The sequence below is a fragment of the Pteropus alecto genome, unplaced genomic scaffold (genome assembly GCF_000325575.1).
Source record: "Pteropus alecto unplaced genomic scaffold, ASM32557v1 scaffold45, whole genome shotgun sequence".
NCBI classification, from domain to species: Eukaryota; Metazoa; Chordata; class Mammalia; order Chiroptera; family Pteropodidae; genus Pteropus; species Pteropus alecto.
In genome coordinates, this window is record NW_006442491.1 from 2,858,892 (window position 1) to 2,885,540 (window position 26,649).

General features: G+C 37.8%; 1 protein-coding gene, 1 non-coding gene and 1 pseudogene across 2 annotated transcripts in view; 1 reads left to right on the plus strand and 2 right to left on the minus strand.

Annotated features, from left to right (window-relative positions):
• CFAP61 (cilia and flagella associated protein 61) overlaps positions 1–26,649 on the minus strand; it is a 271,044-nt gene that overhangs the window by 243,297 nt on the left and 1,098 nt on the right. The window contains exons 2-7 of the mRNA XM_015597027.2: positions 20,077–20,232; positions 18,056–18,211; positions 7,009–7,159; positions 3,934–4,008; positions 1,326–1,395; positions 798–924 (exon numbers count right to left, since the gene is read on the minus strand). Coding sequence (XP_015452513.1) covers positions 798–924; positions 1,326–1,395; positions 3,934–4,008; positions 7,009–7,159; positions 18,056–18,198 — 566 coding nt within the window. The 5' untranslated portion in view covers positions 18,199–18,211; positions 20,077–20,232. The remainder of the gene's footprint in view (positions 1–797; positions 925–1,325; positions 1,396–3,933; positions 4,009–7,008; positions 7,160–18,055; positions 18,212–20,076; positions 20,233–26,649) is intronic.
• On the minus strand, positions 18,474–18,592 carry LOC112471069. The gene has a single exon (XR_003043212.1). It is a non-coding gene; the product is annotated as a 5S ribosomal RNA (ribosomal RNA).
• LOC112471134 lies at positions 18,779–18,897 on the plus strand (annotated as a pseudogene).

The following is a 26,649-nucleotide window of genomic DNA, read 5'->3' on the forward strand; positions in this document are numbered from 1 at the left end:
AATCCCACTGGGGCTGTCAATCCCAGTGCCAACATGTGGCCTCTCCAGCATGGTGGTCTCAGGGCAGTCAGACTTCTTCCCCTCATTTTCTCTGGAGCAGAGAGTCCCAAGAGAACCAGGCAGAGCTTTCTCACCTCACAAATCACAAACCGTCCCTTCTACCATGCTGTGTGGGCTGAAAAAGTCACAATCCACCATAATAAAGAGGGGACGCAGACTCTATTGATGAGAGGAGTAGCAAGGTCACATTGTAGAAGAGCTTGCCAGATGGAAGACAATATTATGGCCATTTTTGATAAATATAATCTGTCATAGCTATCTCCTTAAGACTGCTCAACTTCAGGGCATGTCATGTGGGCCATTGATGGTAAAGACCTTCAACTTGGAAAACTCCTCTTTGTGGTTAATAGAATCCTCATCCGCTGAATGTCAGAAAATAGGTAGGCTTTGCTGGGAAAACTAAATAGGCAAATTCATTTTTAAGTTGGTTTTGTTTGAAAGTTAGTTCATTTAATGTGGGACTAAGGACTGTGTGTTTTCAGAAACCTCTAAGTTGTAAATGCACAACTTTCCCAGCCACATAGTACCAAATAAGTTTCATCAGATATTTAGTCCCACAAATTATGTCATCAAGGGGAACTCTAAACATCTCCAAATTAAGTAATGCTTATGGGTATTAGAAAATAATTTAATCTGAGCTATAACCACTTACAGTAAGAACTGGCCATTTAAAAACTCTTTATAAGGTAACTGTCAGGGTAAAGCTTAGGTAATAAAAGGCACTGCTCCAACCTTACCTGGCTCTACGAATATGCAGCTGAGGGTAATGGCTGTGTCTGTGACATATATGCACAGCAAAGTCTTCGTCATATGTCAGATTTGGAATGTTCCCCACTTGGTCAAACACGGTTATAAGAGTAGAGCCTAAATCATACAGAGAAATGTGGTCTCATTTTACCAAGGAATAATTTTAGAACTTCAGAATAAAATGCAGTTTCCATTCTAAATTGTGTTTTGTTATAATCAAATAGGTACACTATACATTTTAGACCTGGAGACCATTCTTATTTTCCATTCCCCAAAACATGAATTTTTAAGCATGAATTTCCTATATTAGTAATTGGTGCATGTTTTGATGCACCATATTATTCAGGATGCTTCTGCAGTCTGTCATGTTAATAACATTTCTAAAGATAAGAGTAAGGAAAACTATTTTTAGAAATATCCAGGTCTGTGGCTTTTTACTTTTTAAGCATGAATTTTGTTTTAAGCATGAATTTCCTATATTAGTAACTGGGGACAGGAGGTAGTTGAGTAGACTTTACCTAGGCTCATGTAGGATGGCACTATGAGAAAGATGAAGTGCAGTTCTGGCACTGCCTTAAACACGTTTCGGGAAAGTGAAAGAGAGAGTAGGATAAGTGTTAATAACAAAGCAATCCCATTAGCTGGCACCAGATTGAGACAAAAGCCTTCACTAAAAAACAGGTGTTGATACATCCACATGCTCTCCTTTGTTTCTTGGTTGTAAAGACAAAAACATCTTCAAGGCAATTTATTTTTCTTCTCTACTTTTCGTTGGATTCTAAACAGCCCCTTTTCTATCTGTTCCATGGAGGTAGAGAGAATAAAGGGTGCCATGTTCTTGCAGCACACCAGATTTCTGCTAATATTAACCTTTGACCTGGCATCTGGATGGTCTGGTGTGATATTACAAAGTGACTTGAAAGCTGAGGCCATCACCCCAAATGTCTGTACAGGTTGTCAGAGATGCATCGCCATCACCCAGTAGCCCCACTGATCATATTTCGATGCACCATATTATTCGGGATGCTTCTACAGTCTGTCATGTTAATAACATTTCTAAAGATAAGAGTGAGGAAAATTATTTTTAGAAATATCCAAGCTTGTGGCTCTTTACTTTTCCACTACTTCCCCCCAAATCCATTTTTTAAATGACTGCACTATCTGTTAGTCTCGAACAATAGCAATTAAAGGTGTGTGTTGAAGGGAGTATTAACTCAAAGAAATAGATTGTTTTCTTTCAGAAATATCACTGCTATTGAAAGTAAATACTTTCTATAACCATAATTATAAGCAAATTTAACATTTAACACCTCAAAGAATTTCATGTCCTTTAAAAATATTTTAACCCATTTCTCATTTAGAAAAAGAAGTGCAGCTCACTGCCAGCGTTAATTCAATTTTATATAAACATGCTTTTTGAGACTGAAGCAATATCTCTTGTTTTCAATGTGAAAATAAAATATAAAAACAGTTCTTGCAGTTACTTCTAAACAGAACTTGTCTCTAATCATAATGTAACAGAAATGATGATCAGTATTTAACAATTTTTTTGTGTGGTAAATTTCAAAGCACAGAACACCACAAAGTGGAACATCAATTTCCGCACAAAAATATCACATTTCTCTCTGCGTTTTCTTGCCATCCTTGTCATTGTGCGAGCAGCAAACTTTGCAGTGACCAGTTGAATTCTGTTTCCCTGATGTTGGTGGTATTCTCCTGGGGAAATATCTTCCAAATAGGTGAAGAGGTATGACATCATCAGAGCACAGATGACCTCGAAGACATTGCTGCCCTGGCTTGTGATGCTTTTGCAATATTCTTTCAAACAACATTAGTCAGGTTTAAATGGCTGATCGTGTGCTCAGGATTGTCCTTCTTGAACAGGATGTAGGAGTTCAGCAGTAAATGTTTAGAAGGTGGCAAAATAATTTCTTATACCAAAACCTGTGCCTTCTGCGCTAAGTTGGATAAGAAGTGAGCATCTGGTCAGCCGAGTCCACTGCTCCCATATTCTTATTATAATCCACAATGACACATGGCTTCTTAGTTTTCTTTCCATTTCTGTTGCGTACTCCAATGACAGTATCATTGTGGAATGTTGACTAACATTGTCACCTCCTTCTTGTCATACCATTTCAGTGCCATAAATTCACCACAGAATCTGGCTACAGTCATCTCCTTTGCAATCTTTTTTATCAGATCATTTGGCATTTGTTTTCTGTTCAAATGAGCTATCCCAACTGTATCAGTCCTGTTTCAATGTAATTCTCTGAAAAGAATGGGAGATGTATGGCAAACTTTGGTGGTAAGGTTGGAGCTGTAATCCGTGAGCTATCTCGGGGTAAATGCTGCAGCCACAAGCACCGCTGGCAAATATTCTCAGGACAAACGGGAAATGGGTTAAAACTATAGTCAGCCCTCCATATCCACAGGTTCAGCATTCGTAGATTCAACCAACCAAAGATCGAAAATATTTTTTAAAAATCTTACATTGTTGCTGATGTGTACTATGTAGTTAGATCTACAATGGTTGTGTCTGTATTGAACACATACAGACTTTTTTTCTTGTCATTATTTCCTAAACAATACAGTACAACTATTTCCATAGCATTTACATTGTATTAGGTAGTATAAGTAATCCTACGGATGATTTAAAGCAGGGGTCCCCAACCCTCATGGGCCACAAACTAGTAGTGGTCCATGGCCTGTTAGGAACTAAGTCATACAGCAGAAGGCAAGCAGTGGATGAGCGAGTGAAACTTCATCTGTATTTGCAGCCGCTCCCCAGCACTAGCATCACCACTTCAGCTCTACCTCATATCATCAGGCATTAGATTCTCATATGAGCACTGGTTCCTAGTGCCAAAAAGGTTGAGGACTGCTGATTTAAAGTATATGGGAGAATGTGTGTAGGTTATATGCCTATACAATGCCATTATATGTAGAGGACTTAAGCATAGCAGATTTTGGTACCTGAGGTGGTCCCGGAACCAATCCCCCTCAAATACCAAGGGACAACTGTATCCACATGGTCTCTCTCGTGTTATTTTGGCATTAATGCGTCTTATCTACAGTATTGCTGCCAGCCCCCCAAGTCGCCGTCTGCAAGATTCCAGCCACTCACCGAATAATCTCTTTGCAGCAGCCAACAGAATACTCATCCACGGCCACAAAGATGTGCATGAACAATGTGTTCAGAGGCTGCAGAAGCAAAGAGAACACAACTAAAGACCGAGTCATCATTCGGAATATGTTACAACAGGGTGGGAGGTGAGAGAAGGGTTTTGGGGGCAGCCACAAACACAGACCTGCACTGTGTTTGTGTCTAAAGTAATGAGACACCTAGGCAGTGTTTGAGCTTTCTCACTGACTCTATTCACTGCCTGACTCTGTTCACAACAGTCTATCCTTCTAGCTCAGAATTATTCAAGGAAACACAGATCATAAATGAGTCCAGTGCGTCCAGCCCTTCTTCCTGCCCTCACAAATGGGCTGTGGGCAGAGAAGCGCCTTTAGGAGAGTGAAATCGATTATTAACTCAGTAGTCTTGTCCTCAGGGGTGTCTATGCCAAGTGAAAGACAATCACCCTTTCCCTGGGGCTCTTGAGTCAGCAGCTGCCACTCTATTCAAGTGACACGAGGGAAGGAGTCTCTTATGAATTTGAAAAATGGAAGGCAGATGCTACGTTATGAATCCAATGGCTTGTTTTGTTCAACATTCCCAGAGTCAGAATCAAATATTACTCTTGGGATCCAGAAAATCTGGGAGCTAAAAACTCAAAGTAGCAAGATTCTAATATGACTTTCAGGTTAAATCTTTCAAGTTTTTAAAGAGCTTTGTCCTGTTAACTTCTGAATACTTTTTAAGGGGCTTAAATAATGAGTAGTAGTTCTATATATCCACACATCAGTCTGCTCAACTCATTACCCCTGTGTTTATGGACAAATCTTCAAATTTTAGAGATAATGCAAATGTGAGGCGGTTGACTACTGAGGGAAGCGTTTGCACCTAGATCAGGACAACAGAAGGATTGTCCGTATTTCTTGTTTTCTGAGCAATTTTATAGATAGCCTTAGATTACCATCTGTACATCCATGTGCCTCGGTTTCCCCACCTGTTAGATGGTACATGCCTTAGAAACACTCAGAAAGAGCATTTATTAGGCATAAAATGGCAAGAGAACCATCATGAGTTTGGTTCATGAGTGAAAACTCCCAAAAGGCAAAAACAACAGAAACCCCAAAGTCCAGACAACAACAGCAACAACGACACCAGTGTAAGTGCTTTTCAAGTATTAAGTTATCTGAATCCTATAACAACCTTACTTAACATCTCCTTTACATTGCAAACAGGACTAGCTTAGGAGTACATGCTTTATTACTTGGCAGATTGCTCTCCCAAATTCTCTCTTCCATCAAAAATTTATATTTAAAGATTTATTCTTTAGCTTTAAGATAAAAATTATTACTTCAGTTGCAAATACCACTAGGATAGGTAATAATATATTAAGTCTAAGGCTGTATATCAATGCTGTCCAATAGAAAAATACTATGAGCCACAAATGCAAGCCACATGTAATTTTAAATTTTCTACTAAACATATAAAAAAAAGAGTAAAGATAAACAGGTGAAATCAATTTTTAATAGATTTTATTTAACTTAGTATATTCAAATTATTATTTGAACAAGTAATTAATATAAAAATTAATAAGATGTTTTACATTATTTTTTTCTACTAATATTTGAAATTGATTGTGTATATTTACAGCACATCTCAGTCAAGGCTAGCTGCATTTGATGTGCTCAATAGCTACTTATGGCTGGTGGCTACCATACTGAACAGCCAACCTCTATACTACTGTAGGAAGTAGTTTAAAAAGAAATAATCTTGAGAACAAGAAAAAGAACAAAGAAGAAAGAATTTATGAAAAATGGTATTAATTCATAATTTTCAAAAAGGTAAAGTCATGATCGTAATGCAAATATAAAATGAACACATGTCAGAGATTTATTCAACCCATCTATTAATGACACGACCAGTGAAATCATAAAAATGAGTCACTGCACTGCAGAAGCCGACTACATTAGATAATTTAATGAGGGAATGTTAGAAGAAGATTGATGATTATGATAAGAAATAGTTAATGTCCTACTGGGCCATAAACTGTAACCTTTGAGATTAACTCTTCCACCAGATAGAAATTATTTACATCTCAAATGGATAAAAATCTACAAGTTAATCACTGTTCCTACAGAACTGTAAAATAGCCCAGTCAACAGAAAGTCAATCAAAGGTATAGCATTGACTGACAGAATCTTTCTGGACTGTTTCCAAGTCTGAGAAAGGTAACTGGGTGTACAGGGTAGTGAGGTAGAGAAGAGCATAGAGAACAAGGGGAAGGTATCATCTAGCTGAATAAGTGCTGGATAATGTGCCGGGTATGAATGTGTGTGCATGTGTGCGTGCATGCACACTTGCATGTGTGGTAAATGAACTCACTCATTCACTCAGTTGACATTCTCCAGGGTTCTAGGGGCATGATGTTGAATTCCACTGACAAGCAAGTACGCTGCCCACAGTCAACAGTCTCTGGCTCTCCACAGAAACTAGAGCCAGATGCTGACCTGGCTCTGGTAGGCCAAGGGCAGAAAGAGCTCAGAAATGGCACCAGCTACCAAGGCCCAACTCCCTGGGAACTGCTGACCTGGCTCCTATTAACCAACAGATTGTCATGAACCCACAGCTAGAAGACTTCAAAACCAGAGTCTACAAAGGCATTTTGAAAGTTATAGAGTGTGAAATGAATCTGAGGCTCTGTTGTCATTATTACAGGGGCAAATATATAGGTGGCAGGTGCCCTCTCCACATATCAAATACTTTGAATATTGACGCTCGCATCACAGTGTGGAGACTTGAAAAGAAGGTATTCTGACACTCCCACTGATTCCTTGCTCCCAGTCCTCATCAACAGTATGACCTGAGCCTTGCCAGCAGCTGTCTGATTTGGCTATTACTTATTGTTTCCTGCTCTCAGATCCACTTTTCCTCCCTACTAGCTAACTTCATTTGTCATGATGTCATATACTTTCTGTTGTGAGTTTTGAACTGCTTAGTTCAAAACTGAAAAGACATAAATGTAAGTATAGGACTTCCCTTCAAAATTCAGACTATTCTAGTAGGCATTGTGCATGATTGCTTACTGTGCATGGGATTTCACTGTCAAGCTCCAGGAACACGGACACCCAGTCATCCTGCTTGGCCACATTCCAGTTGGGATAGTCCAGGAAAGTGGCCTGAGCCATGATCTCCTCCTTGTCATTGCAGAGAGTAATGGCAAGGTTTGCCTTCTCCCTGTGGAAATGATTAAAATTGGACACATGAATAAGATTACTGAGCAACCACTCAGCAACCACTGCATAAGGTATGATCACCATTGAAAGAGGCGGAAATAATGTGAGAGCAAACTCTGGGAACAGACCTTTCAGGACATCTGGTACTACCAACTGAATTTTTATTAAAAATTACATTTCATTAGAAAGGCATTATAATTATGATATGAAGTGTTCAATACCCTTTCCTTGGAGATTGTCTAGGAAAATTGTTTGACTGTAAAGTTTTCCCTGTCTTCTCCATGTGGCCAATACCACTGTGCTAGCCTAAACATGCACAGTTAGGATGGCCAAGAGCCCCGGTTTGCCCAGGACTGAGGCACCTAGGACATGGGACCATCAGTGCGAAAACCAGAAAAATCCTAGGCAAACTGGGATGAGTCGATCGCCTATATGCAGTAGCAAATCTAAGAGTTTAACTCCACTTCTGTCAGCATTCTTAACCAATTTCTTCAAACCCTAAGCTAACTGATTCCTATGGAATCTGAGCATCTGCAATATTACCTGATCCAGCTACAAAAACGGAGATTGTAAGGGTATTCTGCTTAAGCTTATGGGAACCCAGCAACCTAACGAAGATAAGGGAAGAGAAGTAGGTCTTCCAATTCTTATTCTGGCGGCTGTCCCAAGGGGACGTCTTGATGGTCCTTTCCCTATCATGTGGCCTGTCATCACAGCAAGAGCTATGACTTAAAGACACATATAGTTTACAACACTGAGATCCATTTGTACATAAATTGAAATGAAATTTTCACTTTCACAGCTGAGTGAAATCTACTGGTATCTTAAGTTGGAGGAAAAAAGATTTAAATGTTCCTTCAAAAAAAAAGAAGGTAGAAGTTACCCATATTCCTTATTAAGGGGACTAAGAGAAAAGACACTATATAGCTAAAGGAGGAGAAAAGACAATGGAAAGAATACAGAGAAAGTTATATACGCTTTCCAGTTACATTTTTATCACAGAAGTATTTGTACTGTCATGCAGTCAAAAATTAGAAAGTACTCAAAACAAGAAGAGAAAAAAAATTGAGAAATCACCCTTAATACCACTGCCCATAGATAACCAACCTCTGTCAACATATTGGTTCCATCTCTCCAGATTTATCTTGTTTTTGAGGACAGCTATATATTGAAATGTACTTTGTATGTTTTTTTTTTTAATGGAATTGCACAACCCATACTATTGGTAGTCTGCTTTTTCCCACTTGATGGCATATCATTTTACTAGAGTTCTTCAGCAAACAGCAGTTTCTTACACATGTATCCGTCTCTAATTTTTTTCTTTAAACCAGTTCATTTTGGCTTAAATAAGTATATTTTAATAGGAAATTTACATCATTCTCATAAATGGAAAACCAGTATCCCTTGCTATAGAAGGTAACTATAAAAATAAAGATATAACATTTAAAACCAAAACTCCTCGTGCCAGTATCAAGTCAAATCACCTTAAATACCACGAGAGGTATGGGTATCTTTGGGAAACATTGTGCTAGGGATGCTGATTTCAGGACCAACAGCCACTGTCTCCTCTCATAGGAAGTCATATCCCACAGCCACAGGGGACACCTCCAAGGGGACACTAGGCCCAAGGGCCCTACCTAAGCACTGGCTTACCATGAAAAAAAAAAAAAGGCAGCAGACTACTCTCAGGTTTCAAGAATACAGTATTCATACAAAGAACTTACTAGCAAGAGGAGACAGCCTCCCCCCGCACCCCTAACCCCGACCTCTTTAGTCTGATTCACTGAAGCCCTGCCCCTCATTCCACTCGTGCAGTGGCTCCCTCCAGTTCCTGGTCCTCTGGGCTCCCCTGCTCCAGGACCTACAACTTCATACTGAGAGTACTCATTCTAATTTGGATGAGAAAATGCCCAAGGCACAGGACCCCTTACATGTCAGCAATGACGATGGCTGTGGTGAAGGAAGTGGGCAAGAGCTGGAACAGGGCAAGTGCCACCCCCGCAGGGAAGCAAGGGAAATGTGTTCCTGGAATCCCAATTTGAACTTGAAATACATTTATCCATGGGAACCTATGATACTGGTTGGGTTCTATAGTACAATTAGAACAGTACTATACCCCACAGACTTATAGATTAAATAGGTTTTTGTGGGTTAACCTGGGAAGCCAGCCATGAATAACTTTATTTCAATGGGAAAATGCATTAATTTCCAAATGGCTGACTGCAAAAATTAACTTTTATAGCAGTATCCTTTTGTATGTATAATTTCCACTTCTTATTACCTCTTAGCCAGTAGATCCTCTACAGGACAGATAAAAATCATTATGGGAGCAAAGAAGGGAGAGGAGAAAAAAGGTAGAGGGAGAAGGTATGTTTTTAAAGCTGGTTTAAAACTATTCTTTATAATAAGCCAAATCCTAACCAAAAGAGCCTTATTAAATACATACACACACACACACACACACACACACGTATATATTTCACTCAAAATATGTTAAAGCTCGAAGATACTATCCACCAATAGAAATCAGAGTTCTTTCCTTTCCATTAGGAACAATGTCTTACTTATCCAATTGGTTTAGGGAATTTTCCAAGTTCAGCCCAAACTCATTTAATTTAACTGTACTTGATGGAAATCTTGGTGAAACAGTGTCCCCATTTGCTGCTTTGTTAAGCAGCATGAATGATACAGAACTCTACGTCCAGCAAACACTATCATGAGAATCAAAGTCATCACGGTTCCCATTCCCACAACTAACTGTGGCATCTGCACTCAACGTGGCTGATTCTTTTGGCCCTTTCCCCACTCATTCATTATGCCTGATCTGCTCATTTTCTACCTTAAAATTTAGCAGGGTTTTTAGGTGAAGTAAGTTTTATTCACTCTTCTATCTGTGACAATGCCAGCAGTCAATAAAATGAAACTGAATAAACTAGAAAAGAAAACACCAGTTTTAGAAATATCTGTAAAACAGGTCTTTAAGCCTCGAGGTTGGCCCAGTGTAGGGATGGGAAGTTACCTAATATGAAAAATGAAGACTCCATGCATGGGCTGAGTAGTAGCTGTTTTGGGAGCTCCAGGAAATAAATGAAAATGTAAATTTACTTTTATTTCTGAAAATATGCTGGCTTCTAAGGTAGTTTGCAACCTTCATTATAAAGATCCCATTTTAAAATTAAAAAAACTCTCACTACTCTCCTCCCACATGACGTTATATTTTTCATATCTGCCAAATCAGAAAATACAAAAACACATTAAACAAAGGTACTCTCACAGCTACTTACAGACACAGCTGGGTTATGAAGCTCACCTTCAGAAACAATTGGCTGTCAATAATTTTCGAGTATTTAGTATGTGACCATGTAGAGAATTTGAAAAAACACATTTGTGGAAACTTTGGGGAGAAAAAAGCTGTAGAAAGGCCTCCATTGTAATCCCACACCTACGCTGCATTCCATGCTCTGAATACTCCTTAAGAGAATGGGCCTTGGAGAATGAAGAAGAACTGGTGATCACATGGATAGCCCGATCATCTGCTCTCCTGCTCAGGCTGTCACACACTTCACCCCAGGAAGGACAAGTCAGAACTGCACATTTGCTAACAAGGTGAGGGCTTATAAATTATTTACACAAGGAAATTCAATGTCATGGTAAAGATTCAAAAAGACTCCTAAAAGTATACATTGAAAGGTCCCCCCCCCCACCCAATGCTATTGAACCCCTGCCACTCACTTGCCCATCGCTGAGGTGTTTACACCTCACTTTTGCAAAATGTGCTGCAGCTTGTTTTCTTTCAATGATATAGTTGGAAGAGAATTCCATTGCACTCATAAAGTAGTGCCTCATCTTGTTCTATGGATGCCCAGCTGCTGAGAAGGGAAAGGAAGGAGAGTAATAGAAAATCTCATCTCTGTCCAACTCTAGTCCTTGCCAGAGGGAAGAGAAAACTATGAGCATCTCCCAGGAACTAGGTACTGCACTGTATGCAACAATAATTTTCACTGTCCCACTAATTCTGTAAATTAGTTACAGTTGTCCATTTCACAGATAAGGCTTAGGGGGGTTAAGTGACTTATTCAGTAACATGACTAGTAGTGAATTCATTCATTAATGCAATAAACATTTATTGAACACCTACCAAGTACTAAGTGTTATTCTAGGCTCTGGGGAAATAGCAGAGAACAGACAAAAATCCCACCCCCCTCATGCAGCTGACATTCTAGTAGATGGAGGCAGACATATTTTGAAAAAATGAATATCAGGTGGTGGCAAGTGCAATTGAGAAAAATAAGGGAGAGGACATATCGTGTGTGTGTGTGTGTGTGTGTGTGTGTGTGTGTGTGTACACCGTGTGCACAGTGCACTCCAGGAGAAGGCAGCATTTGAGCTGTGATAGAGAGGCACGATGTGCCTGAAGTATTCCAGAAAAAATAAAAGAAGTCAGTATAGCTCAAGAGAGATGAAGTCAGAAAGGAAAAAGGTGGGCTACACACCAGATCATGGCAGGGAGATGGCAAACCAATGCAGGGTTTTGCAGAAGCATGGAAGGATCCAATGTGTTTGAATAGTGACGCTCTGGCTATTGTGGGATGGGGTATGGGCAAAGGTTGACATCAGGTGGAAGCAGAGAGACCACTTAGGGGGCTGTTGTAATTAATACTCAAGCAAGAATGCTAGTGCCTTGGACCTAAAGGGGGAGCTGATAGCCTTTGCTGTTATGGGATGTGAAAGACAGCTAAGATAACACCAAGATTTTTGGTCCAAGCAAGGGGAAGGACGAAGTTGCTGGAGTTACTGAGACAGGAAAGTGTGGGCAGAGTAGTTTGGAGGCAGGTGATGATTATGCTAGATGTGAAGTATCTACTAGGTATATAAGGGTGACATCTACCAGGAAGCTGGATAAATTCATTTGGAATCTAAGATAGTCTGTCATTAATGTTAGATGCTATTTCACATTTAAGTCATAAATTCACCCAGAATTCATTTTTTTTTGTATGACATGAGTTCAGTTATTACATTTATTCTCTTTTCCATAAGGATAACACCATTTTTAATGGTACATCCTTTCTCCCCTGGCCTCATCACCATGCTGGTTTGTCATCAGCACATTTTCAAGTACATGTAGGTCTGTTTCTGGGGTCTCTATCCTGGTCCATCAGTCTTTTGTCAATTCCATGGCCATTACTGCACTGTCCTAATTACTATACCTACAATGAGTCTTTAGTTGGGCAAGTCTCCTCAACTTTTCTTCTTTCAGATTGTTCTGGCCCTTTTGCTCTCCCACATAAATTTATCCTTATATTATCAACTTCAACAAATAATCCTGTTAGGATTTTGCTTAGGGGGAGAATTGACTTCTTTAGGATGTCCAAGAATGTGGTGTACCTCTGCATTTATTTAGGTCTTCCTTAATGTCTTTCGATAAAGTTCGATAGTTTACCCCATAACAGGCTTGGAGCTATTGTCAGTTTTACACTTACATATTTTATATTAATTGCTGTGAGTGTAAATAGTGTCTTCTTTTAAAATGATTTCTAAGCATTCAATGCTAGTCTATAAAAATGCAATTGTCTTTTTGTTTAATGACTTAGTAGTCAGACTTTAAACTTATGTATTAATTCTAATGATTTGTTTACATATTCCTTCTGATTTTCTATATAGAGAATATATCATCTGCAAAAAATAAGTTTTATTTCTTTCTTTTGAATCCTAACACTTTTTATTTTTTCTTTCTTACTGCAAAGCTATGATCTCCAGTTTAATTGAGAACAACGTTGTGATAACAGGCATCCTCACCCTGTTCCTTGTAGTAAAAGGAATTCTTTTAATATTTTATCATTATTTGTGATGTTTGTTAAAGGTTTTTATAGATGCCTTTAGCAGATAATAGGGGTTGCCTTATATTCTTATTTTGTTAAGTTATATAAGAATCGATGTTAAATTTTATCAAATGTTTTTCTCTATTGAGATTACCTAATTTTTCTCCTTTAATCTGTGAATGTGGTGAATTAGATTAATCTATTAATCTAATGGGATCAATTCAACTTGATCATGGTATATTATCTTTTTAGTATATTTCTAAAATAATTTCCTAATGTTTTGTGTAGAATTTTTGCATTTATATTTATGAACAAGATTGGGTGTGATTTTCACTTCTCATTCTGTTAGATTGGCTGTTAACCTTCCTTTCTTGTTTGTCCTTATGTGATTTTGGAATTAGTATTATGCTAGCCTCATAAAGTAAGTTAAGGAGTGTTCTCTGTCTTTGTCTCCAGGAAGTTTCATTCAGTTGGGACATACCTAATTCTCAAATGTTTGGTATGGCTGACTTGTAAAGGCATTTGTGTCTCCTATTTTATGAGTGGGAGAATTTAAAATTACCAATTCAATTTCTTTAATGAGTTTAAGTTGACTTTAGGAAACTATATTTTCTAAAAATTTATCCTTTTCATCTATATTTTCAAATTTGTGGCATAAAGTTTTTTATGTAGGTATAAATCCAGTCCCTTCAAAATCCCTTCAAAATCCAAACAGCCTTGAAAACCAGAACTTTATCTTAAACTTAACTTGGCAGCAAAATCAGACTTAGAGTGTCATGAGGTTATTCTACAGCCTTTATCCCATTTAGAAAATATTCCTACATTTTTACCACAGAAATATTAAAGTATGTGATTATGGGGACCCACTCCAGCCCTTGCTGGTAGAATTAGATAATATTTGATAACTCATGGAATTTTTTAAATTCTATATTCTGAACAACTACTCCTAAGGGATTTGTTAAATTCTATATTTTTTAAATTCTATATTCTGAACAACTACTCCTAAGGGATTTGTTTAAGGGACTATGGATCTATATGGATCTATAATACCCTTTTACTACCTGCTTAAACTGCAACATATTAGTTATATTTTTTTCACACCAAATTTCCAATTTGACAATCTTTCTTTTTTTCCTGACTAATCTTTTAATCTTGACTAAAAGTTTATCTTATTTTTAGCCTTCTTAAGAACCAACTTTAGGCTTTGTTAGTTCTTAATGAATGTTTTATCATTGATATTTGTTCTCATCCTTTATTTCCTTCATTGTGTTTTCTGAGTTGATTTGAATATCCTTTTCCTTAGAAATAAATTCAAAACATTAATCTTAGGCCTACTGGAAGCATTTAAGATTATAAGCTTCCTCTATGACCTGCTGTTTATTCATCTATTTCTACATATCAAACTACTCCAAATCTAGTGGATGCTCCCTTCACGCTTTATTTGCTCATGATTCTGTGGGTTAGAAATTAAAGCAAGGGTGCTCACTTCGGCAGCATATCTACTAAAATTAGAAAGAAATTCAGCCAGGGTACAGCAGAGGTGTCTGCTGGGCTTGAACCTCCAAGATGGTTTCTTTGCTCACATGCCTTGTACCTCAGTGAGGGTGGCTCAAGTGCCTAGAGGCTGCTAACAGCTGACCTGGGGCTTTGCTTCTTGCCATGGATTGGGATTCTCAATTTTCCTCCATGTGGTCTCTCCAGTAGAATAGCCAGACTTTCTACCTAGTGTTGCAAGCCTTCCAAGAACACAAAATTGAATGCTGCCAGGGAGGCCCGGAACTAGGGTGAGGCAGATCTAAGTATGTTTCTTCTTCAGGTCCTTTGGGAAGTGAAGGTACTGGAGGGTCTGCAGCATCCTAACATTGTAGGCTATCACACTGCTTGGACAGAGCATGTTCCTGTGGCTGGGATGCAAGCTAAGCAGTTTCAGATAGAGCTGAAAGTTTGGCAGACTTTGGCCCATGGGCCAAATCTGGCCTACCACTGTTTCTGTGTATCCCATAAGCTGAGATTTTTATTTTTTACATTTTTAAATAGTTAAAAAGAATCAAAAGAAGGATATTCTGTGAAAATTATACGAACTTTAACATTTCACAGTCAATAAGTACAGTTTATAAGAACACAGTCTCAATCATATATATGGTCTATGACTATTATTACAATAGCAGAGCTGGTTTTTGGCTGGGATCTCAGCTGAAGCTGTCAAATGAAGCACCTGCATGTGGCCAGGTGACTGGAATATTTAACAATATTGCATTTGGGTTCTGAGAGGGAGCATTCCAAGAGATCCAGTGGAAGTTGCGAGACTTTTTATGATCTAGACTTGAAGTCAGAGAGTCTCACTTCTGCTGGTTTCTATTGGTTACACAGGGCCAGCCCTGACCCACTGTGAGAAGGGGTGACACTAGGGCATAAACACAGGATATATATAGTTCATGGGAGGAAGAGCACCTTTGTGTATTAACTACCACACCCTCCTCCTGAATAATATCTTAAGTGTACTTTCATGAAAATCATCTGCATCCCAATTTATATACTATTTTGTCCTATATTTTATCTAAGTTATTTATATCTTATAACTTATTTATATTTAATATCTATATTAAATTATTGTTATTGCCCTATATGAACAAATTAGATTTACCCACATATTTGCTTTTTGGTTTACTTTCCTTCTTGTATCTTGGGCTTTCCAGCTGAAATATTCTTCCTTCTGCCTATGGTATGAGGCATTTCCTTCATTCAGAGTCCATTGGTAAACTAACCCAGTTTTCGCTGCTCTGAAATGCATTTATTTTCCCCTAGGTATTGAAAAATTGTTTCACTGGGTATATCATTCTAGGTTGATGTTATTTTCTCTCCAATATTGAAGACAGTACATTATCTTCTGGCTACCGTTGGTGGTAGTGAGAAATAATCTATTGTTCTAAACTTTAGTTCTTTGCAGGTAATTTGTTTTTTTTCTCTTATTTTTCAGATCTTCTCTTTAGCTTTGTTTTACTGTTTTATTATGAAGTGCTTAGCTGTGGATTTCTCTGTATTCTTTCCTGTTTGGGATTCATTGAGTTTTCTGGATCAAAGAATTGATGTTTTCCAACAATTCTGAAAAGTTCTCAGCTATTATTATACTTTCAAATATTGACTGTTCCATGTCCTAGTATCTCCTTTTAGAAAGAAGTCCAGTAGTCTTAATTGCTAAACAGCCTACTCACATTTTTTGGGTCTCTCTCTTTGTACTGAATTTTAGATAATTAATTGGTATTGATCATCTACCTCACTACTTATGTCTTCAACTATGTCTATTATGATGTTTGACTCATCCATTGGGCTTTTAATTTCAACTATATTTTCATTTCTCGATGGTCTATTTGACTCTCTTCAAACCTCATTATTCATTTATATGATCTTTTAAAACATCTTTTCACTTCAGACATAGTAAGCAGTTATATTTTTTGTCTGAGGTATATCTGAAGGCTTTGGGAGTGATTCTGCTGGAGATTTTTGTTGTTGGCTCTAATGGTACATGTTTCCTTGTATATTTGTGACTTTTCACTATGAGCTTATACTTTCACTGTATTATTTAGCCTGAGTTGAAGCTTCAACCCTTTGGAGTTGATCTATATTTATTTCAGCCAGTCTCCTGGACACACTAACTTGAGATCATTTTAATCAAATTCTCCACTTTATTTTCTTTTTTCAGTCTATTGGTAAACTCATTTTTTGTCTGAAAATGCATTCATTATTTGGGAAGTTTTGAAGCTTTTGGGGACCACAGAGATAATTAATCTGGACCTCAAATCAACACATGCTTATGAATTCTTGGGGGAGGCTTCAATCCACTCTGAGGCTTAAACAGGCTAGTTTGCTTATTGTGCACTTTTATCTAGTGGGCTTGTCTCATTCATCCTTAAAATAAATAACCTAGTATCATACAAAAGAATCTGATACTTCTCTCCTTAAGTGAAGGAAGTATTTCTCTTCTGTTCTTTGCAAAACTGTCAAAACAGAAGCATGAGGTTTCTAGAATGTAGCAAAAATATTTAAGGAGAAAATAGTATTGGTCCCTGCTATTAATACTCCTTAAGTTTTTGATTTCATTCTGATAATGCTCTCTGCTCAGTCCTTAACTCTACATGTGTGTTTGTGTGTGTGTGTGTGTGTGTGTGTGTGTGTGTGTGTGTGTGTGTGTGTATCAATATGTTATTTCAATCCGGAGAACATCATTAAGGTATTTAATGCATCATAATGCCAAAAAAAAATGAAATCATTTCATTGGTATATACATTTTAAAGCATTTAATACATATTGCACACGGCTCTCCAACAAAACTGTGCCAATTTACAACACACTCATCAGTGTGCTGATCAGAAGCTACAAATTTTAATATCTTAGGCTGGTTTATTTTAAACATTTTAATTGTATTTAATATGAAGCTTCGTGAAATCCAAAATACTGAACTATCTCTTATCTTTTTCAATAAAAATGAGGAACAAATTATAGAATATTTATATGCTGATGTCCAAGAAACAAAACAGAGTGATAAAGAGATTATTTTAAGAAAAAAAAATCTATGCATATTTTAAAGTTTAGAAGAACATTTTAATGACAGTGGGTGAGAGCATGTACAGGCTTTGTCATTTATTAACTACTTGACCTTGGCAGGCCTTCATTTTCTCATCTTTGAAATGAACATGATAGTGGCTACCTCAGAGAAGTGTCAGAGTATTAAATAAGATGATGTTGATAAAGCACAGAATCTGACAAAAAATAAATTATTAAAATTGGTAGCTAATAGTACTAACTTGGCCCAAATGACTCTACTAGTGGGTGGGGCAGGTGAGATTTGAATATGTTTGCCTGAATGCAAAACCCATGAGTAACCCCTCCAATTCGCATGTTGCTACAGAACTTAGAGATTGGTTGTTCCCAAAGATAACCTGCTTAGTAGGGCAGATTTTCTTGCTGTCCATTTCCTCGCAATAAGCCCCACAAGAACAAAGGAGTGGGGGAGTGGAGTCCCTTCTTGATGTGTGATAAAACTGGTAAACATTCTTGAGCTTACTTAGCTACATACTTACAGAAGATAGATGATGTTAAGTCTCCCAAACAGCTTCTGGGTAAATTTTCTAATGAGGTTTTTAATACAATAAATATCCTGTGATTCTGTTCTTCGGCAATGAACTACTTCTACCTTTCCTCTTGGAGAAGTTAGTATTGACATTTTTTATCCTGTCCTAAAGAGAGAGAAAACAGTCCACTGTTAATTGGAGATGACAAGTCAGTCCAGTTACAGTACTTACAAAATTGGACATTAATTAAATTTCTGTCAAAGTGAACATGGTATTAAAGTGTTGGTGGTACACATTTTCCCCTGGGGTTAGACTATGATGACTGCCACCACAAACTCTCTTGGAGAGTTTCTCTCCAAGAGAATGATATTTCTGAGAATTGGCCTGTCTATAAATTTCTGCAACTGTATTTTTTTTTTTTTTTTAATGCCTACAGCACCTGGTCTTCCTAGGTGGTCTCCCATCCGAGTACTAACCAGGCCCGACCCTGCTTAGCTTCCGAGATCAGACAGGATCGGGCTTGTTCAGGGTGGCATGGCCGTAGACCTGCAACTGCATTCTTTATTTCCAATGATGCTGCTTCAAAGTATTCTAACAGTAGGATTAAAAAACATTGAAAGGAATTTACTGATTCAGGGTCCTCTTGTATTTAACTGACCACCAAGGCATGTGGCTAAGAGTTACAGGGGAAATACTGACAGTTGCTGCCCATGTTCCAAATAGAGTTCCCCAGTCTATGGCCATGCCACCCTGAACAAGCCCAATCCCATCTGATCTTGGAAGCTAAGCAGGGTCGGGCCTGGTTAGTACTTGGATGGGAGACCACCTAGGAAGACAAGGCACTGCAGGTATAAAAAAATAAAAAATAAGGGACTGTAAACTGACAAGGTCCTTGTAATCTGTGAGGTCAACCAAGGGTTGCCTCGCCTAAAAAAAATATATATATATATATACATATATATATATACATATGTATATATATATAGTGTTCTCCAAACTACTAGAGTCCTGAAAGGCCACAGTCCTAAGAGATATTTTGTGACAAAAAAGATTGTGGTCAAATAAGTGTAGGAACTGCTGCTTGCGATAGCATTCCTGAGGAGCTATCGTGCCCATTAAAGTCTTTGAGAAGATCCATAAGAAAGTACCTGCTTTCTTTGTATAATCAGCCTTTCCCACTCCCTTTCTGAGGAGAATCTCTAATTACAGAGACAGGGTAGAGTTAATGTTTCAGAAAGACACTTTGGGGAATGCTGTTAACAGAAACAGTAGGCCACACAATGATTCAATCTTTCTCTCAATGTCTCAGTCTCTCTCTCTCTCTCTTTCCTTTCCTTCTTTCCTCTCTCCATCTTTCCCTCCCTCCCTTCTATTCTCCTTTCCCTTTTTCTAGGGAAAAATATATTATGTACTAGCTAGTGAGCTCAAAAATAGGCAATTTTTCACCTAGGTATTTCTGACTCTAAGAACAATATGAAACATTTCTAATACTCTGGAAGGATGCCTCCTAGCACCACCTTCCCCTAGGTCAATTTGCACCTCCAAAAGTAACCACTATTCCGACTTCTATGTCACAGATGATCTTTGCCAATTTTTGAACATCATATAAATGGAATTATACGGTATAGCAGTTTCTTTCAAAACACAACATATCTTTTAGCTTGTTGTTGTAGTTGTTTAGATATATCCTTGCATAATTTTCATGTTGCCAAAGTACCAAAAAACATGAGACCACAGGGGTCTGACTTCATCCTTCATCAGATGAGAAAACTGAGGGCCATGAGGTGAGGTGAGTTGACTCAGAATACACATTTGGTCAGAAACAGAACCTTAGGCCTTCCCTTCCAGCCCAGGCCCTGCCACTCCCATCTATTTTAAGTGACATGTAGGCTGGCTCTGTGGATAAGAAGTCCTCTGTCCTCACTGTCCACTGGTGTTCAGATTAACTGCAGTTCAACTGCTTTTAACCATAAACCTTCAGAGGTTAAGGGTAGAGGTGCAGAATAATGCACCTCTTACAGGGGACTTACAAAGGTGGCTGATGGCAGCCAGGAATCTCATCCAGCAGACTATGTCTTGAAGTCACACCACCCTCAACTTTGCCGGCTTATGAAGGGGTTTCATCAGCATGCTCAAAGCAAACTCAGCTCTGGGAAATGGCCCTACATTCTCCAGGCTCACAGAAACTGAAAGAACAAGTACAAAATGCCAGTTTATTCATTTACAAAGAGAAAGTCAATAGTGGGGCACTCCAGATATTTTGTAGCCCACAGTTAACAAACAAGTCATGTAGGCTAAATATAAGTCTGACTTCCTCTCCTTAACAGGGTAGAAGAGAACCACTTCTCTACCTCTCATGTACTATGTGGCCACTGTCAGGTGACTGCAGTGAAATGGGGAGCTCAGGCTAGTCTCGCTCCAGTCAGATGTTGCCTTGCAGAAATATGGCCTCAGAATGGCAGACCTTCACATTTTACAAAGAAAGAAAAGCTTGGCATTTACATATCTCCAAAATTTGAAGTACTGGTCAAAATTTTTTTCACACTCTGTAGATGTAAATAAACATTTCTTTAAGTTGGTTTAGCTTCCACTCCTGCTGTGGCAGAACCACCCATGCACCCTCTATTTGTAGATCAGCTACACGGAAAGCCCAGCTATCAGAAGATGGCTTACATGGGGCCATGGTTAAGAGTACAGAATGTGGAATCAGAGTACCAGGGATGAGAACAGCTTCTGTCTCTCATTAGCTGTGACCTTGGGTTAATTTCCTAAACACTCTGTTCTTCAGTTTCCTCACTTGTAAATTAGAGATAATTATACATACCTCAAAGAGTTTTATAAATGAGTTATTACGTATAAAATGCTGAAAGCAGTGTCTGACATAGTTAAGTGCTCAGTACATATCAGCAATCATTAAAATTATTACTGAACATGACATTCTCAGGATTCAAAATAGTGAACCTCAAGAAGTTGCTCACCAGCCCTGAAGCTTGAAGGGCCCTCATCCACTATAGAGATGCCAAGTCAAAAAAAAACAGAGATGAGCAATGCTCGGGTGACACCTTCACAGTTTGCCTGGACATTTCTATGTGGTTGATGACCACAGGGCCAACCAATCCCCTTTGTGACAGACATTTTCTTTTCTAGATAAACAAACACTTTAATCAAGTTACAGTCAAGTTTTTATGACCTGTTAGCATTTCCTAAGATGGCTTTACATAGCACAGCTGCAATGAGTTAATTTCATGTTCTAACTCTAATGTCACTCTTTCTCAACATTTTTTAAAAATTATTTTTAATTACACAGCAATGCAATATAATGCATTCTTCATTATACCTTCTCAAAGCATAATACATTCTCATTGCAAAAACACAAAACTTTACAAATAAGGCTGAAATCCTGTTTTTTTTTTATTGTGGTAAAATATACATAACGAAATTTCCCATATTAACCATTTTTAAGTGTATAGTTCAGTAGCATTATGTACATTCACATTATTGTGCAACCATCACAACTATCCATATCCAGGACTTTTCATTTGAAATCCTTGGTCTCAATTCAAGTCCCCTCTTTTTTGGGTTTGGCATATGTATAATTTCAGACAAATTTCCTAGTTTAGGAAATCAACCACATACCCTTCAAGTTGGATGGGGACAACAGTCCATTAGGGAGAGAATCATTGAAGGGTATCTCACCTGAAGGCCCTTCTTACTCCAAATCTTGTGGAAGTATTAACAAGCAATAAAATGACTACTGTTTTAAAGAAGGCAATCAGAACCTGGGTGACTACCACCTGAGAAATACTCAACTACGTATTCCATATCCCCTGTGAAATTAGGTGCTTCCTACAAAGATATGGCATTAATAGATACAATAAATTTTCACATTTGTAAATGTCCTTTAGTTTCTTTGGATAGAAAGACTTTAATAATGTCTAGACTCCTGTGAAAGCTAGCCATAAATATTGTCATTTCTGGGTTTGGTTTTAACTTTAAATTAAAATTAGAAAGAGACGTTCTACTTGTGAAACATTATATCATAAGCTAATGTTACAACTATATAAAATTTTTGAATAAAATAAAAATATAAAACTATAATTGCTGAGCTTAGAGAAAAAAAAAAAAAAAACAAGAAGAAAGAGAACAAGCAAGGGGCATCCCCCACCCAGGTGGCGATAACTTGTGTGTAATGGCTCAGAAAGTGATCAGCTCTGATACACATTCTGTGGGCCAGTTTTAACATTTCATGGGTATAGTCTGGCCTCATTCAAAATGGAGAAGTGAAAGTAAAACCATGCATACAACCTGGACTTTGAAGGGGTGGGCCTCTCAGTGAATGAGAGGACTAGAAAAATTAAACCCACTAGCCCAAGAAGTGACAAGGAAGCCTTCTCTACCCATAGCTCTAGGTAGAAAACAAAACAAAACTTCTTGTGAGAAGTCTGAATTCTAGACCAAAGTGGATGTAGCATCCCAATCCACAATACCTTTGTACAGGTGTGTTTACACTTAATAGAAATATATAAAGAGAAATAAAAGCCATGAGAAAAAAGTAGTTATGAAAAAAGAACAAACTTAAAAAGAGAAAATATGGTCATTAAAGTTTAAATTAATTAGATGGGTTAAAAAAATTAGACAAGATTGAAGAGAATGAACTGAAAGACAGTTATAAAGAAACTATATAGAAAGAAGCACACGAAAATAGGAAAATAGAATGCAATTAGGCATGTGGAGTCCTGGCAAAATGGTGTAGACAGACGCTTCATTCATCCCTCCTGCAACCAAATCAAAGTTGTGACAGAAACACGAAGGAAACAGCAAGCAGAGTCACCTGGGGTCTAGATAACAGAAGCCCTACAACTAGGGTTTAGAGATAGGAGAGGGTAAAAATGCAAGGCTGCCCAGTCCCAAGCGGCTGAATGGGACAGAGGCTCTGGCAGCTGCCACCGGCAACTTAAAGGGGCCTCTTAAAGGGGCTGTGTCCACAAGCAGACTTTTGCAGTGAGAGACTCGCTCTCTCTGAGCACCAGCACCCAGTTGGCACCTCGGAGGATACCAACAACTTACAGGGGGACGCTGAGTTAGAGCAAGGGCCGGAAGTGAGGCTTTCTTCTGAGCAGAAGTGCTGACAATATCCAATGTTCCTCTGCTGACGATATCCAATGTTGAGCCCTCCTCGCCACCCAGTGTGCGTACTCAGTGCCAAAATAATTGAGACATCATCAAATTGGTTAACTAAAGTCGCTCTGCCCAGAGGATTCCCTGAAACTCCACCTCCCCCAACTTGCTGCCCGACCCAAGCCACAACCAGTTGTACCCTTGGTGAGTCCGGTGTTCCTTGCTGAGCAGCTCCAATACCCACACTGGTGGCAGCTGGCCTTGGTTTCTTGCGTGGCCTCTTGAGGCAACTATAAGCACGGCATCTGTGGACTGCTTGCTGAATCTTAACAGGTGGGGCACAGCCTGGGGCTAAATTTGGCCTGCAGCTGAACCCCTACTACACAAGCCACGCTAATAAGACCGGGAGACTTAGGAACTTTGCTCAGTACATAGAAACAGACCCAGAAAAGCAGCCAAAATGGGTGGACAAAGAAGCAGAAACCATATGAGAGAAGAGAACAGAGATCCATGAATAATGGAGTCAAGCAATATATCAGATGCAGAATTCAAAACACTGGTTATAAAGATGCTCAATGAACTTAGGGGAAGTGTAGATGAATTCAGTGAGAAATGGAAATTACAAAAGGGAAGCAGTCATAAATCAAGAATACATTATCTGAGATGAAGAGTATATTAAATGGAATAAACGATGGATGAAGAGGAGGATCGAACGAACCACCAATACAGAGGATGGGGAAGCCAAAGACACCCAATCAGAATGGCAAGAAAAAAGAAGCCAAGACTATAATAATATTTAAAGAGCCTATGAGACAAAATTGAATGTAAAAGCACATCCGTGTCACAGGGCTACCTGAAGGAGAAGAGGGAGAACAAGAAGTTGAAAAGCTATCTGAAGTAATAATGATGGAAAACTTCTCTAACTTGATGAAGGAAATAGACATACAACCCCAGGGAGCTCAGAGAGTCCCAAGAAAGAGGAACCCAAAGAGGCGCACACCAAGACACATCAGAATTAAAATGCCAAAGTTTAAATGCAAAGAGAGAATCTTAAAAGCAGCACAAGAAAAGCAGTTAGTTACCTACAAGGGAGCACCCATACGACTGGCAGCTGATTTCTCAAAAGAAACTTTGCAGGACAGAAGGGCTTGGCAAAAATATTCAACGTGATGAAAACCCAGGATCTACAACCAGAAATATTTTATCCAGCAAAGGACAAATAAAGAGCTTCCCAGACAAAAATAAGCTGAAGGAATTCATCAACACCAAGCCAGTATTATAGGAAATGTTAGAGGACTTAAGAAGAAAAAACATATGTCAAAAACATGAACAAACAATGGTAATAACTACATTCTTATCAACAAGTACCTCAAATAGAAAAGAATTAAGTGCTCCAACCAAAAGATAAAGTGGCTGCATGGATAAGAAAACAAGATCCCTACATATGCTGCCTACAAGAGACTCACTTCAGATGAAAAGACACACACAGACTAAAAAGAATGGGGTGGAAAAAGATACTGTTTTGATGGACCTAGAGGGTATTGCGCTGAATGAAGCTAGATAGAAAAAGACAAATACCATATGATTTCACGTACATGTGGAATCTAAAGAACAAAATAAACAACGACAAAAACAGAAACTAACTCATGGATACAGAGAATATTTTGAGGGCTACTAGATGGGATGGCAGTTGGGGGGTCTGGTGAAAAAGAGCAAAGGGATTATATACAAATGGATAGTTACAAAATAGACATGGAAATATAAATGTAGCATAAGGAAAATAGTTAATAATGTTGTAATAAAGTGTATCAATATGTATAATATGTATGAGGGAAGAGGGGTACTAGATTTAGTGGGGTAATCCCTTTGTGAGTTATATAGATCTCTAATCACTATGCTGAACAACTGAAACATATTATTATATGCCAACTATAATTGAAATAAAACTCATCGAATTGTACAATGTAAATATGAGCAACTAATTGTCTATTATATTTCAATAACGCTAGAAAAAAATAAGAAAAAGAGACATGTAAGACAGAATGAAAAAAATCTGTCTTCTAGGAATTTCAAAAAGTAAGTAAAATGTTGTTTAAAGATAATGGCAAGTGATTTTTTAGAATTGGTGAAAGACATGAATCCTCAGTTCTGAGCAGGAAAATAAAAATAAATATTAAATACATAGCAGTGAAACTACAAAACCCCAAAGACAAAGAGAAAATCTGAAAGTGAGCACATAAAGGACAGACTGCTTACAAAAGAATAATAATTACACTAAAAGTATATTTCCAATGAGCAACAATAGAAGCAATTAGTACAGAGGATGGACTACTTTTTGAGCCACATGTCCTTTGCACAACTATTCAACTCTGCAACTATAACACAATAACAACCAGAGATAATATGAACATAAATGAGCCTGACCTTATTCCAATAAAAATTTACTTGTGGACACTGAAATTTGACTATATAAAAATAGACAATGGGCTGAATTTGGCCTATGGACTATAGTTTCTCAACCACTAGAATAGCATTTTAAAAATCCAGAAGGAAAAATAACCATTAACCTAGAATTCTACACCTAGCTAAACAATCGTTAAAAAAAGAAGGTGAAGTAAAGACAATTTCATACAAAGACTGAAAGAAATTGCCAATTAAAGAATTTGACTGAAGGAACTAATAAAAAGTGTATATCAGGAAAAGCAAAATTAAAATCAGAAATGAGTAGAATACAAGATGAAGTGTGTTGGGGGTGGGGGGGATATAAACCTGCAGGTATATCTAAATAAGCATCGATGACAAAAAGAAAAGTAATGATGATAAATTTTACTTAAGAAATAAAAGCTGAACTGAATCACCAGACAATAAACAATTGTGAGGCAGGAAGATAGCTATTAGAAATAAAGCCTTTTGGGTGTCTGTATCTTTGAGAGGAGGCTAAAGACAATTAACTTTAAACTTTGGTAAATCAATTATGCATAGTTAATGGAAATTATTTAAGGGAAAATATTTAAGGGGAAAAATCTTTTTATTTTAATAGTTATTTGTTTATTTTGATAGGTGACTCCTTTTTATCATAGTAATATAAAATCTCATTCAATTTATTTAAATTTTAAAAGTGAGATAAAAATATTTAAATAATAGGTGTATAGAGCTATGGCAAATATTTTAATAGTTACAAATGATTTCATTTTGAGAAATCAGCATACAATTTTTTTCAAAAACAATATCTGTAGAGATAGACGTGATATTTCTACATACATAGATATTTTTTCCAGACTCCGAAAGAGACTTGCAACAGTAAAACTTCTCTTCACCAACAAACTATCAATTCAAAAAAAGACAAGGAGGAATCTTAAATGCGTATTACTAAGTGAGAGAAGCCAATCTAAAAAGGTTGCTACATACTATGTGATTCCATTGTTATAACATTCTGGAAAAGGCAAAACTCCAGAGACAATTTTTAAAAATCAGTGGTTGCAGGG